Source organism: Caloenas nicobarica, chromosome 2, assembly GCF_036013445.1.
Source record: "Caloenas nicobarica isolate bCalNic1 chromosome 2, bCalNic1.hap1, whole genome shotgun sequence".
NCBI lineage: Eukaryota > Metazoa > Chordata > Aves > Columbiformes > Columbidae > Caloenas > Caloenas nicobarica.
In genome coordinates this window covers 120,995,245-121,010,862 of record NC_088246.1, presented here as the reverse complement: position 1 = coordinate 121,010,862, position 15,618 = coordinate 120,995,245, and the positions used below count along the sequence as shown (strand labels likewise).

The 15,618-nt window shown below is 42.7% G+C and overlaps 1 protein-coding gene across 1 annotated transcript in view; it reads left to right on the top strand.

Moving 5' to 3' along the window:
• Window positions 1-9,472: 9,472 nt before the first annotated feature.
• The window catches only part of LOC135984890 (ethanolaminephosphotransferase 1-like), a 58,096-nt gene continuing 51,950 nt past the window's right edge, over window positions 9,473-15,618 (top strand). The window contains exons 1-2 of the mRNA XM_065627643.1: window positions 9,473-9,513; window positions 12,244-12,328. Coding sequence (XP_065483715.1) covers window positions 9,473-9,513; window positions 12,244-12,328 — 126 coding nt within the window. The remainder of the gene's footprint in view (window positions 9,514-12,243; window positions 12,329-15,618) is intronic.

Genomic DNA, 15,618 nt, shown 5'->3' with positions numbered 1-15,618 from the left:
TTTATACCCATTGCCCCTTGTCCTATCATTGGTTGTCACCGAGAAGAGCCTGGCTCCATCCTCGTGACACTCACCCTTTACATATTTGTAAACATTAATGAGGTCAAAAGAATGGTGCTGTTGGGCACCATGAGGAAACAAATGGAGCACAGGGATCTGAATGCTGGGCTACATACCTAACCAAGTAGCGTCTAAACGTAAGGCAAGACACTATGAAAAATGTGTTTACTGTTAAGCCATTGGGTGCAAACTGGAACACAGGAAGTTCCACTTAAATATGAGAAGAAACTTCTTCACAGTGAGGGTGACGGAACACTGGAACAGGCTGCCCAGGGAGGTTGTGGAGTCTCCTTCTCTGGAGACATTCAAACCCCGCCTGGACACCTTCCTGTGTAACCTCATCTGGGTGTTCCTGCTCCGGCGGAGGGATTGGACTAGATGATCTTTCGAGGTCCCTTCCAATCCCTGACATTCTGTGATTCTCTGATTAACTTAAGATTTAACTCCTGAAACAACAAATAAGGTGATACATTTCCAGGCAAAAAGAGTAATGTCAGTGCCAAGATGGAGGGATTTGGAATTGAAACTGCTTTGAATTGACTCTCTTTTCCAGAAAACAGTAATTGCAACTAACTGAAGGGGAAAAAAAAAAAAAGGCCGATGATCTTGGAAAACATTTTTCTGATGGAAGTGGAAACATTGGCAGAAAAGGGCAGAAAAGATAGGTTATTTTTCATTGCTGTTTGTATGTTCTTGAAAACGTTGCTTCAGCTGTCAGTGCTGCTATTAAGAATAATAAACAATCCTTGTAATAGTAATAATAGTAATAATTGTATCTCATAGCTTAATTAGAATTTGTAAAGCACTTATATTTTGATAGAAGGTACTGTATGACTGCTTTTTTATTATTAAACCCTAATTACATATATGTATGTCTATAGTTTACAGTTTGTATTTTTTCCAAGGTTCCCTGTGGCCAATACTCATCTCACATTCCCTTTATAAAACTGCCACTAATTAAAGTAGATTTTGCAAAGAGAGGAGAGCCAGAAACATCATCATCCAAACCCCATATTGCCTTTGATTGTTATGTTCAAAACAGAGTTAAAAGTACCGTGTTCTCTTCCTTCCAAAAATTTGCGGTATTTCTTCTGAAATTACCAGACTGACAAATTAATTCTATTATATATAGTCGAACTGGTTTTCTTTGATATTTGAAGAAGCATGTTATTGCACTGTTCAGTTAAATAGGCTATGTTTGAGCTAAATCACAGAGAAATACATGGACCACAGAAGTCTGATCTGCTTAATGAGTCTATATTATTTTTTTCTGGTCATAAACTTCTTCCGAGGATTCCAGGATGCTCACCCCTGGGAGGAACTTGTGTAGAATCCCAAGAAGGTGACCCAATTAGTAGGTTCCTTTATTTGTTTTCGTGTTCTCCATAAAGAAGCACTGAAATGACATGGAAACAGGTCTGAAAACAACCCTGTATATTAGGAATTTAAATAGGCCTGAGATTGTTTTTTAAAATAATGTTTCTGTAGAGAAAGAATAATAGATGCTGAGCTTCTTGACAAAATCTGAGGTTGCATAATACCAGTAAGTTATTCCTCAAGTCAGTTAAAAATTTCTGTGCATTATACTTTTGGAAATCAGAACGCAATTGGCTATATAATATTTGAAGAACTGTTTTTTCATCTACACGTACAAACATGTCTGTGTTCTCACAGGCCTAAATAATAGTTTGAATCTGCTGTTTTATCTGATTGACTGTATTTGTGCTCAAGATCAAATTTGCTGCTGATCAGGGAACTTTTTTTACTCTTTGTATTTTTGTTGCACGAAAATTCTATGAAAAATACGAAATCTCTGTTAACAATAAAACTGTTTTTCTTTAGTGCAGTCCAGAAAAAAGAGTATTTATCTTTTGGTCGTGCTGTTGATTGCATTGATGTTTCTAAATCCGTTTGTAGAAATAACTTGTCTCTCAAAGGAATGAAATGTATTTTACACAAATAAATTAAAAGATAAAGAGGCTTAAATTACTGAAGTTTGGAGAACGTGGTTTATATTGATTGAATATGCTTGTCCTTCATTCTCACATGAGTTTTTGGATTAATTTCCTCTTAATGGAGCATTAAGTTACAAGTCTAAAAGCTTTCCAGTGTAGAAAGCCTGGTAAGGACAATGTCAAATTCAAACATAAAGGTTTTGGGTTTGAGTCATTTCCGTAGTAAAGTTTTAAAAGTCACAAACATCCCAGCCACTTAATTGGGTGAGATAGAGGAGAAAAAAACTCGTTATGTATTTTAGGGTCTGTTTTTCAAGGTCAGCTGGATTTTTGTGAATCTATCAGGTGTTATGGAAATTACTCGTGCATGCCACCATAACTTGGTTATGGTTTGACTTGGTTAGGGTTTCTGCACAAGCCAAAAAATAGGTTCCTTTATGAAAGGGAAACCTTGTTTGTAAGTTCCCTACCCCTCATGCAATAGTTCGGAACAATAATAATATAAAGGTCTGGGGTCTCCTTGCTTTTTATTGGTTTGATTTGTTTGTTGTTTCATTACTAAGAGATTCCTATTACTAGGAAATTGCTACGTAGTCATATTCTTACATGATATTATACCCTTCCAGGTTGGTTTTGGCCAATTCTGCAGTTAGCTGTTCAGCCTGTTGTAATATGGTTGTTACAGTTCATATAGCACGATCTATAGGCTTTGTCTACTCTATCTTAAAGCTGCTAGCTTTTTCTGCTCTGTTATTAATGTTTAAACTGTTAGCTCTAAGTTTCAACTACCTTTTTCTATAACACAGGCCAGAGGTGATCCCAAAGCCTAGGCTAGATCCGAGGCAGATCCCCAGTCTAGATCCAAAGTAACGTTTAATTTTGCAGACTGTTTTAGAGTTTGGTGATGCCAAGCTTTCTAATTTTTCCTAGGAAACAACATGAAACACTTCAGACTTTTTAATCCCAAAGCCGCAGTGTCAGTTCTGCTATAAACTAAATTATACCGTTTCACAGTATGATGCATGGCTATGCTGAGGCAAGCTGTAGACTTGTGGGGAAAAAAAAAAAATGAAAAAAAGAAACCTCAGGGGATGCCTAATTTTAGTGAAGCAAATGGAGTTAAGTTCTTACATTCATGCAAATAAAAAATTAATAGCTGATCGTTTAAGAATCAAAAGCAAAAATAGATTTAAAATGAATCGACATACCTGGGAAGCATCTTTTTATCAGCCCTTGCCCCTGGGCCATAAAGCCATGGGGGGCTCCAGCCTCGGGGGCTTCCCCGTTTGCTGACCAGTGGCTGCACGCTGGGCACAAGCCCGGTCACCTCAGCGTCCCACCACCAAACACTGCATATGGTATCTTGTGATGACTGACATTTTTATGTCTTCTGCTATTTCTTTGTGTTCTGTGCTATAAAAGAAATATGAGTACATAACTTTCTGACAGACGGTAACATTTGGGAGGCGTATTTGCCTACTTTTTATAAAACGTCTCTGTAGTTTAACAAGATAAATGCAAATAAAGTAAGGTTTTCCAAGCTGAAACTGAACATCTATCATTGAAGTACTCTATTTTGGCTCTAAATGGTGAAAAAAAATGCAGGCACATATTCAGAGCTGGAAAAAAGTGGCACTTCTTAAACTTCAATCATTAGACCAGTTTACTCCTATGAAAGTTCTTCCTGTTATTTTAATTCAACAAGATTTTTAAATTACCGATGTACTGATAACACCACACTTTATACGTTTTAGTAACTTCAGAAATGGAATTTCCTCTTTTAGGTCCAGTATTAATACTACTGGTTTCGTCATGACCATAGTGTACCCTCGTGTTGAAGACTTTACAAAGACTGTTCTTGAAAAACCTTAAGTAATGCCATGCCCAAGGAAGAAGAAGATGTTGAAAAGTGGATGGGGTCTGCTGACTGTGTACAGTCAAGAAGATCCTTTCAAGTTTGAAAAGTTCATCTTAAGCATCACTTAAGCCCAGCATATCTGTGCTGCTGAGGGAGTGGATTCTTGTGCATCCAAACTGCTCGAGCCTGGCTGGAGGGAGCTGGTGTAATCCAAAGCACAGCTGGGAAGAAGGGAACCGTGTAAGTGGTGTGGAGTGCTGGGGCCAGTGCTCAGCAGGCTTTCCCGGTAGGAAACTGAAGGGAGGCAGAGCAGAGGCCGGGGTGCTGCCCTGCGGTTGTCCTTGCTGCTGAGCCGTCAGCCAGCTCCCTGGCCTAGGCCAGGCCCTGCCAGCTGGCGCTCTCCCAGCACTGTGAGGGGATAGCACAAGCCAGGACTTGTTTTCAGTAGGCACTATGGACGAGGCTGCCCTGACTTGGAAGAGAGTTTAATTATACGGTCACGAGATGTACCATGCCGCCTGCCCTCAAAGCCCAAGAATGGATTCAAGCCTGGTTTATTTATTAATAGAGTATATTGACTAGTGACCTTTACGTGATATTTTGCCTAGGACTTTTTCTTTCATCACCATGACAATATGGAGCGAACCTCTGAGGAGATGTGATCTGCAGCAGAGGAAATGAGGATTAAGCTGCCTGTTTAAAGGGTCCTCTGTGATGATGAGTCCCATGGGTTCATCTCAGGGGTACCTACCTTCAAATTCCAAAATTGGCCGTAAAGCAGCTAAGAACCAAAAGGTACAGCCCTGCATTTCCCCAGACCAAGACTTCTGCTTTTTTTCCTGCTACTTGTGTTACCCTGTTTCCCTGAAAATAAGACCTACGCCAAAAATAAGCCCTAATATGGTTTTTCAGGATTTTTTAGGATGGTCAGAATATAAGCCCTACTCCAAAAATAAGCCCTAGTTAGATTTTGGAAAAAAGTCAATTTAAATAGTGTCCCGGCAGCTATACATGTAAAAAAGTAAAATTAATTGCCACTGGTATGCAGCAGGACAGGTGTAACAGATGTGACAGAATGTGATGACATGACTATATGTGAATAAATGTTCATTTTTTGTTCAAGAATAAATGTAGATTATTGTTCATGGAAAAAATAAAACATCCCCTGAAAATAAGCCCTAATGCATCTTTTGGAGCAAAAATTAATATAAGACCCTGTCTTATTTTTGGGGAAACAGGGTACATCTTCTTTAAATGTATCCCTTCACATGCGATGCATACTTTATGAGCCTGCTTTACTCTGAGAGTAAAATTGCAAGGTCTGTTCAGTGCTATGAACAGGCCAGAACTGGGAAGAACTGCCTTACAAGTTACCATGCATCAGTGCAGAAAACGCTGCTGTTGCGCAAGGCAGCAGCTTCTGCTCACTCTGCTTTGATGCACGTTCTTTTCAGATCAGATGACTTTTTGTTTCCAGGTAGTAAATGTATAGAGTTCACATGGATTCCCATACAAACTGTATCTGCTGGTGACACAGGAGCCTGTACGTGCCCAGAATCACCCGTCCCCCTGCTGAAGTGCAGCAACCAGGCACATCCAGCACAACTGGTATCCTATGATACTCAGCACCCCTTGTCCCTCAGCTGTGTGATCCTCCACACCATAATATCCATGGCTTTTAACTAACTCCAGCGTCACAAAGACTAAACACGGACTGTGGGAACCAGGCCAGGCCACACGTCACGTCTCTGCAGAATCCCACGTGTCTCCCCAACGAGCGCCCACTGACACTGTGGCCATTTCCCCTGCATGAGGCGCAGCGCTCCAGGTGTGCTCTAGAACAAAGGCAGAGAGAGGAGCACAGTATGCAGCAGTGGTATGCATTGCTTGCAAGCCCTGTTACAGCTAACAAGCCATAATCTGGTTACACTACTTAAGCTGTTTCCTTTCATTTGTTTTCTAATCATCAGCCATATTCTAGCCATGTTCTGAAACACAGAAACTGTTTTTTTAAATACTTTTGCTGATGTAGTAAAAGTAGCTGTCATTCAAACAAAATCGGACGTCACCTTTAAGGTCCCTTAGTGATGGTCCCTCAGCTTGGCAAACTGAAACTGCGAGTGGACAACTGGCTTTGGAACAAACAGACCAATTTTTGAGGATAGATGTGATCATTTTCTAGCATCCAGTGCTAATACTAGGTTAAATAGCCATGAGTTATAAACCAGGTTAACAGGCCAAGATAAGTTTACAAAGAGCCTGAAACTTAAATTGAGCCTCTAAACTGGTTTTGGCCACCTGAGAAAACCTTTCTTCTTTTACAGCATAGACATCCTGAATATTGACAGATTTATGCTAGCCCATGCAGTGATGGGGAGGGAAGCGCTGCCTCAGTCCTATGTGTTACACATTCCAGGGGACTCTGAGGTGTCCCACGCTGCTCCCTCTTTACCCATTCCTCCCAGTACATTAGTCCCTTCTTTGGCTGGTTTGGCAGCTAATCATTTGGGGTTTGCTCCCTGCATGATTTCTCTCTGCTTTTTATTATCTTCTTGAAGTAGGCAGGAATGAACTACTAGATGCCTCCTAGATAAAGGCTGTTGCATAGCAGACAGCTTTAAGTTAGGGAATAAACAAGACACTGTCATAAATTATTAAAAGCCGAAGTTGCCATACTAGGCAGCTTTCCCTATGCAAGAAACTCCATCATTATTAATTTATTAATATAACTTGTAACAGAATGAAAACTGAAAGCCAAGGTTTCATTCTAAGCCATCCTGAGCCCTTATAACTTTTCCTACCATTTTGATAAATTGAGAATATAACTTGCCTTGATATTGGGTTTCTTTCCTTTTTTTTTTTTTTTAATACCATACATATCTGTGGAGCAGTTATGCTCTTTAACTTTTTCCTGCATGTACCAGTGGCACAATATGCTCACTCTTTCAAAACAATAAATCACTGCTTTCCTCTCAGTACTACACATAATCTGTAAACAACACTGAAGACCTGAGAATTCCCCTACTGATTTCACTGGATTCAAATCTGGCCTTGAATTATTTCCCCCTGAGCTGCAGAAAGCCATGCATGGGTCATTTACTTAGTAAACTCTGAACTGTCACAAACATCCCAGCCACAGTTGTTGAAACAATTAAGCTTTTTCTATAGTGAAAGTTAACTGTGCTCTGATTTGGGCTTTTGTCTTAATGCTTGTCTCATCCACACTCCAACTCAAGTTTGTTCAGGTTGTAATGCCCATGTGCTGGTGCCAGCTAGATCTCCTCTTTACTCAGGCTATAACTCATTAATTTTCCAGAAAGGACACAAGGGAATGTGCTACAGACTAAGGTTTCTTTCACTGCTCTTTCCACAGTCCTGCATGTAGGATAGGCAGCTTGGAACAGAGCTCAAACAATTGTCTGGAAAAGAACTCTAAAACGTCTCGGATTGAAAAACGTAACCATAGGACAACCTCTAAACATATACACAGGTGTGCATGGAAAGTGTAAGAACATCAAGTGTAGCAGTAAAACACATGGCTATAGGCTTTGCTTACACCTGGGCTCAGCTTGCCTGAGTGCTTGGTCTTAAGAGCCAACCACTCATCTGAATCGTGATGCCTAAATCAATAAAGTTTCTTAAATCAAAGGCTAGCACATGTCAGTATAAGTTCCACAGTATGCTCAAATATTGTGTTACTTGTGTCATAGCTTGCTCTGTGATGTTCTATACCTGGTAACCGGTCTGTTTCCCTCTCTTCAGTATAGCTTCTCTAATGCTGCATTCTTTGATGTGCTTATTAGCAGACACAGAACATGCTGAGGTATCGCTTCATGAAACTGCATTTTTACATATACGCAGTCTTCTACATTCTCTGTTTTGTGGAAAATTTATGAAGGTTTGTGGGGTTTTTTTTAAGTGTTTCATTCTTCACTAATACAGTTTTGAGAGAAGAACAGGAAATAGAACTCATGTTCTATAACTGCTATATCTATATATCTTCTATATCTATATGTTTGTGGCAGCACATATTCTTTTAAGATAAATTTAGGGGCCTGCAAAGAGAAAAAACACTTTTCAACCTTCTAGCTTTCAGAAAAGCAAGCACTTTTTCTACTACTGTCCATCACACTCCTAATAGTTTTTCAGTTGAATTCCTGCTTTTGTGTTTGAGGCTTATGAGTGTTGGAGTTAAGAACTGAAAGTGATAATTATAAAATAGTTTGGTCAGTTTTAGTAACTTGCATTAGAAAAAATGTGCGGAGTACAGTGGTAGTCACATGTCTTTTCTTAGATATCCTCGTAGATTAATTCAATGGCACAATACAAATTATAACCATGATAATAGCAATGAGAGGTGAGGGGGATCCCAAATAAAAATCCAGGGTATGAGCACTAATTAGAGTTGGCTGCTAAAAAGATGAGCTTCAAACATTTCAGCTTTCCTAACTGGAATCAAGCTTTAACTCAGTAACCTGAAGCTGAGTGCTACAGTTCTGGTTGTTTTCAAGAGCAGAAGTTGAGATGTTCCTGCTGGAAGCAGAACATAGGTGTAAGCACATCTCGAATGATTAATGTGTAATTAATAACAGAGAACAAGAACCATTGTATACAGTTTGCACTTAGCTATTTTAACTTGTATATAATTCCTATCAAACCTGCGCAGTTTGTAAAATAACACTGGCTCTCACAATGCATTAGGTGCCTGGAAGAGCTCGCAGGTTGCAAGTAATGGATTTTAATTGATTTTCTTTCTGGATAGATTCCATTTGGTCAATAAGATCTTAGGCCCTGATGTGTACTATTTCAACTCTCCCTCCGATAGCGTACAGCAAAGGTAACCCAAGGTGTCATGCCACATGCCCGAATGCATTTGCAGCTGAAACATTAGTCCTGATGCCTTCCAGCCTTTTGCCTACACCCGTAGCTCGCTCCCCTGGAAATCAGAAGGTGCAGAACGTTCTGCAGGCTGACGTGGTACAAAGGGCTCTGGTGCAGGTGTTTTAATAAAGAGATGCAAAAGGCAGATTATTGCTGGAAAGGAATGCCAATAAAATCTTTAATCCTCGGTGCCACCTGTTTCTATAACAGATTGCTTTTAAGAAAGATTGTTTTGCATACTGTCTTCACAGGCACATCTTCACAAATACAAACACGGCATCTTTAACGCTTTGAACCAGAAAAATAGTTTCAGGGCCTGATGCTGCAACGTTACGTGGCTGTGACCACGGGAGGCTGCAGCGGACTGTCCCCAGCGCCGGGGACCACGAAGAAACTAAAGGCTTACGAACAGGCGCTAATCGCAGGCTGGCACCGAGGCCGGAGGAACGTCCCACGGGGAAACGCCTGGTCCCACGGGCGTGGGCGGGCAGGAGCCGCCCGGGGAGAGACCACCGCCGGCGGGCACCCGGCCCCGCGGGGGAACCCCCGGCCCCGCGGGGCACACCCCGCCGGCTGCCGGGAGCGGGGGGCAGGCCCCAGCCCGGGGGGCGCGGCCGGGGAACCGCCCTCCGCCCGCCCCGGCGCCGCCGCCGCCTCCATCCCTCCCTCCTTCCCTCCCGGCCTCCCGGCGCGGAGCACGGCGGGGCGATGTGGCGGTATGTCAGCGGCCGGCAGCTGGAGGGCTTCCGCCGGTACAAGGTAGCGGCCAGACCCGGGGTGGAGCGGGGAGGGAGTGGGCGGCCGGGCGGGGGGCAGCGGCTGGTCCTCTCGGTTGTGCGCGTCCCGGCTCCCGTTTGCTCCGCTCTGCCTGCGGCCCCGGCCGGCCCCGCCGTCCCTCCGCCTCTGCAGGGTCCGCCGGGATCCCGGCTGTGCCCCCCCGGTCGGCGTGCACCCGCAGGCGGGGTGTCCTGCACCTGGCCGGGGGCTTGCTCCGGTCAGGGGAGTATGAGAATAGGAACTGGGTGTTTACGAAGCGGCAGGTCTCGGTGGAAACAAAGTTAACTGCGTTTTAGGTAAGTGGCAGAAGCCCCGCACGTTTTAAAGAAACACAGGCTGGGTGTAGTTGGGTATTTCTGTAAGAAAGTGTGCGCTGATGGTGCTTGTCTGGCTCTGTGCGAATTCTTCATATGCAGGAGTTGAGAAATAAAGAAGAAAGCCAGGAAAAAAGAAAAAAGCTTACTTTAAATAACTGGAACTAAACCTCATGTTTGCAAATAAATGCAGAATTCAAATGAATGGGTGAATTATTAGTTATTTTGATTTGCCCACGTTATGTTGCAGACTTTTGAGATACCTGGGTTTTGTTCCCAGGACATTGCAGGGGCGTTGCAGGGGGTTATCTGAATTTGCTCTGATTGAGGTGCAGTTGTCTGAAATGGGCAGTGCCATGGTGGTAACACACCCTCACCCCACACCCTGTTGAAAGTATGAGTGCACACCAGCTTCCACCAGCACAACACCCAACCTGTTATTTTGAGTTTCCCAAAGCAGCCCCTACCCCGTGCTCCCCGTGCTTCTTGCCTTCTTGTTTTTACAACACACGCTCCCAGCCTGGCCTCCAACCAGGGTGCTCAGCTTCTCCTGGCCCTTTCCTTCCCCAGACCAGCAGTTCTGCCTGCTCACTGCAGGGTGCATGGCAGTGGAGTAACTGTGGTTTCAAGAGCCTTCTCCAGGTTGCTTACTAGGAACTTGTTAGGCACAGCAGCATGTTAAAATGTACCAACCTGTTTGTGTGTCTCCAGTGAGAGTGGGATAAAACATGCTGCAAGCTGCATCTGGCCGCTGGGCGTTAAGTTGCACAGGCCTGTGCTTGAACAGTGGAGCCGCAGTCTTGACTGAGATCACCAGAGGAAAAATAAAAAGCTATTTTTGGCTTAAACTGACATTATTATTTAAGTAACTTTCATAAAACGTTTGAGTTTCTAGTACAAATGCAAGGAACACTTGTATGATGTTCTTCCTTATCCCTTGAATGAGAGTAGCTGCAAACAAATGCAGATGGGGAAGAATAAAAACATTTTAAAAAAAAAAATACTTGTAATCATTGCGTGCTACTTCTGAATTACAGGGCAAATGGTTACCAAAAGAGAGATTCACATAGCGAAACATTTCAGTTGAGTACACTAAAATTGCTTTGGTTTCTTGGGAGCATTGCAAAGGCCAGAAAATATGTTAGATAGCTTCCTTAACTATAGGAATTAGCCAACACACCTGGGAAGTATGTATTCAACTGTGTTCTGGAAAACGGTGGTAAGTACAGGTTTTAGAAAGGTGAAATCAAATAGTCAATTCTCTATTATCTGAGGTGACTTGGGACTAGGGCATCCTGGAAATAAATAAATCCAAATGACACAGGTTACACCCAGAGAAATAAAGCTGTGTGAGGTTAGTGCTGCTGAGCTGGTGGGGTATCTGCACTGTCTTCCTGGTGCTCCATGTTGCAGGAGGACAAGGCAGGTGATTGTAGCTCTGCACATTCCTGAAGTGCTGCTCACAATGGGTTAAAGTCCTCCAAAAATGCTAAGAGGGTGCAGCAAGCAGACACTAATCACTGCCACCATCTCTTCCTTACCTCACCTTCTGGTGCCCAGGGCTGCTACCACAACCATGGCTTTTTTCTCACCACCTCCCAGCCCTGAAACCTAGAATAGAATCATTTAAGTGGGAAGAGACCCTCAGGATCATCGAGTCCAACCATAACCTAACCTAACTCTGGCACTAAACCATGTCCCTAAGAACCTCATCTATGTGTCTTTCAAACATCTCCAGGGATGGTGACTCCACCACTTCCCTGGGCAGCCTGTTCCAATGCCTGACGACCCTTTCTGTGAAGAAATTTTTCCTAAAATCCAATCTGAACCTTCCCTAGCACAACTTGAGGCCATTTCCTCTCGTCCTATCACTTGTTACCTGGGAGAAGAGACCAACCCCCTCCACGCTACAACCTCCTTTCAGGCAGTTGCAGACAGCGATCAGGTCTCCCCTCAGCCTCCTTTTCTCCAGGCTGAACAGCCCCAGCTCCCTCAGCCGCTCCTCATCAGACTTGTGCTCCAGGCCCCGCACCAGCTTTGTTGCCCTTCTCTGAAGTCTCTCCAGCACCTCAATGTCTTTCCTGTAGCGAGGGGCCCAAAAGTGATCGCAGGGTTCGAGGTGCGGCCTCACCAGTGCAGAGTACAGGGGGACGATCACTTCTCTAGTCCTGCTGGCCACGCTATTCCTGATACGAGCCAGGATGCTGTTGGCCTTTTTGGCCACCTGGGCACACTGCTGGCTCACGTTCAGCCGGCTGTTGACCAGCACCCCTGGATCCTTTTCTGCCAGGCAGCTTTCCAGCCACTTTTCAACCTCTTATTGCTCTCTGGCTGCCATTTCTTTGGCTCTCCCCTTCAGCCTGGGTCCTCATGTCATCCTGCTCCTCCAGCTTCCCAGCCTTGCTGAGGAAATTGCTGCCACCATTGCTACCGAGTACGCAGGACTGGCCCTAAACTCAGATTACTGTGCCCAGCAGACACAGGTTAGCTCTTTTTACAGCCACCTGGATATCTCTGTAGCATGTCTCCTGCTGGACGCTGTTCTTGAGTACCATGCAGGCATATACAGGTTAGCACTGTGAAAAGCTACGTAATCAATGGAAGGATTTATTAGCACATGTTCAATATTGAGTCAAAACTATTATATGTATTGCTTCCAGACCTGAAACGTGCCTAGGAGACTAGGTAGAGGCATCCATCTCTGTTGTGCATCACATTGCAGCATTATATTTGCACTAGTGTCAGTGGCTTATTATGCCCTGTGCTTTGCACAATTTATCCACTGAGCTGATCCAGGAGCTGATCGTAACACAGCTTAAAAGAATAATTTGTTTAATCAACTCAATTTCATAAAGGTAAATTTGGCCTGGAAAAAATACTGTTCATTTTTCAAAATTTTCACCCAGCTGAACTCATTTCTCTGCCATGAATGCCACAATTGTATGTCTCAGCCACTGTCTGTCTCCTGTTTGCAATTGGAGGAGGGCCTTGGCAACAAAACAAGTGCAGTTCTTTGCGAAAAGAATGGCAGACCTAATGAATGCAAAGACTTCAGCACACTTTAGCATCATCAAGTCGATGTATATTATGCTTTTGAAGCAAGTTTTCGCCAATTACCAGGCTTCGGTTTACATCACAGAGAGATCCCAGAGCACTAAAAATGAATGAACCTAAACCAGATGTACCAGGAACGGACAAGTACACCCTATACGTTCAGTCCATGGTATCGTACTGGAGCCAGTGCGGTGTAAAACCTTCTGGAATCCTTAAGGCATGAACATCGGATCCTTAGGTCTAGCTATTTCACTTTACAAATCTATTCCCATTTGTTCTGCATGTTAATGGGGGTTCAGAGATTCAGTTTTCCTTTTTCTGCTCGAAAGCACACAGAGAACAGGCAGAGATGTGTTGATGAGGCAGTTCGGACGCAACCCTGGGTATTGCTACTGTGATAATTCTCCCATCTTCTTGCCTGTGGGCAGATGGGCAGGTACTGATTTCAGGACGGTTGCATGCTCAGGTGGTTTGCTGCAACTATAGAGCAGAATAAGCCGATACTTGGATTTTGTGCTGTTCCCTAGAATCTGGAGTGACACAGCCAAAATGCTACAACTAACTGCAATTGTAGCACTCAGGTCATATCATTCCTACTTTTATATTTTTGCTATCAGCATTTTGCAGTTCAGAGGAGCACCCATGGAATTACACAACTGCCTTTTTTCTGCCTGTTTGGGTTTCTGTTGGAAACAAGCAGTTCTGAGACAGCCAGGTGATGAGTACAAATAAAAGTAGAATTTGGTTCTTTACCTTTATCCTCCTCTTCTCACCAGAATGCAATACTGTTAATGATAAGCTCTTGTTGCTGTTGCCTCTTCTCATTACTGCAATCTCAGGATTTGCCTTGCAAATCTGCCTTTTTTACAATGCCTACGAGCTGAGGTTTTCCAAGCCAGAAGACTTGGATACATTATCCTCTTTCAGAATAAAAGAGATGTAAAGACAAACAACAGAGACTTGACTCAAAGAATAGGCCCTGGAAAAGGTGATTTAAAAAATCAGAGATAACATTAAAAATTAAGGTCTAAGGTTCCACATTTTCATCTTGGTATGTCCACCCTGTTTCTACCCTCTAAGCCTTTTTTTAGAGGGTAAATCCCTGTGTAGAGAAGGGAGGACCAGTAAATGAGGTATGTGTGATTTAATTTCAGCAAGACTTCTGATACTGTCCCACATTCTCATAAGTAAAGTAGGTAGAAGTAAGTAAGATGAAATCCGTATAAAATGGAAACACATTTCTCTAACGAGTAATTTTTAGTTCTCTGTCACAGTAGGAGGTTCTATCAAATGGGAACCTACCTGCAGAGCTGTCTCTCTGTCCTGGCTCCATTGCTGTTCAATACTTTCATTAATTAACAGAAGGGAGATTACTGTTGTAAAATTTTCATGTGATACTAAAGCACTTTGAAGAATAGGCTTATGATTTAAATGTTCTTGAAGAAGGAATATAGTGACCAGAAATCAATACAAAGAAATTCAGTAAACAATTTACAGTGGTTAAGGGAAAGAAAATCAACATTTCGAACATAAAATAAGAGACAACAGACTGCAAAATAGATACCTGGGGATCAGCGTGTCAGCAATGTTGTGGCTGTTACAATAAAGAGAAAAAAGCTCTTAAGTGCGACGTGTAATAAATGTGTCAAAGGGTTACCTATACTGCTGTAGCTGATGTACTGATCAGGTATCAGCTGGAGTAATGCATCCTACTTGCTTTGGCACACAGTTTACCATCCACAGAATGGCATCAGGAGTATTAAGGGGCTTAGAAAAGATGAACTGTGAGAAACAATCCGAGTACTGTGGGAATGAGAGCATAACAGGCAGTTAGTCTTCATGCATGCTCTTTTCAAGAAAGACAGTATGTAAATTGTGGCTGCATAAAGAGAAATTTAAGGCAGCTGCTATGTCAGTCTTGTGTCAATAAGGGTATTTAAGTGCTGGAACAGGTACTGGGGGAATTGTGTGATTGTTTTATCAGTCTTAAGAAATGGTTCAATTTCTCTCAGGGAGGATCTAAAATCTAGTGTTAAGAGTTAATAAACAGTTGCTTACACCTTTTTAGCAAAGTTATGGATAATGTGTTCTATTTCAATCTGTCGACATGGTCATTTATCGCAAGCAATTGGAAGCCTGTGGTTCATTACCTCATGGTAACTTCATCTGCTTCCTGAAGATCTCTTAAATATGATCCTGCGTTAGGTGAACGTGCTGAACTAGAAGATCTCTCATGTTACATCCCAGTCCTCATTTTGGTAGGTTCGAGAAACAAGATCAGATGTGTGATGATCACGTTTCAAGGCTTGATTGTTTCTCTCAAACTGACTCATACCAAAAAAGCAAAGTGTCTTGAGCACAATCTAGAAAATTACTTTCTGGAAGTTCAGGATTGGTGCAGTGTGGAAAAATACAAGACTGGATTTCTGTTACATCTTTATGCATTTCCGGGCTACGTGTGTAACTGTTAGACTTAGAAACATAATGGGTTCTGCTCACATTGATTGAACAGGAGTTTGGCTTTCAACTCTGGTAGCACAAGGATTTTACATGACTTTGGAAATTTAGGACAGGAGACTTTAATTTGTGTATTTATCTGGAACTTTTTAGGAGACAGCAAATACCATTCATGATCGTGCATGGACAACTTGATATATGTTGAGTACAGTGTGTAATATATAGTGGTTTTGCAGATGGTATTTTTTTTCCTAAATTTTAA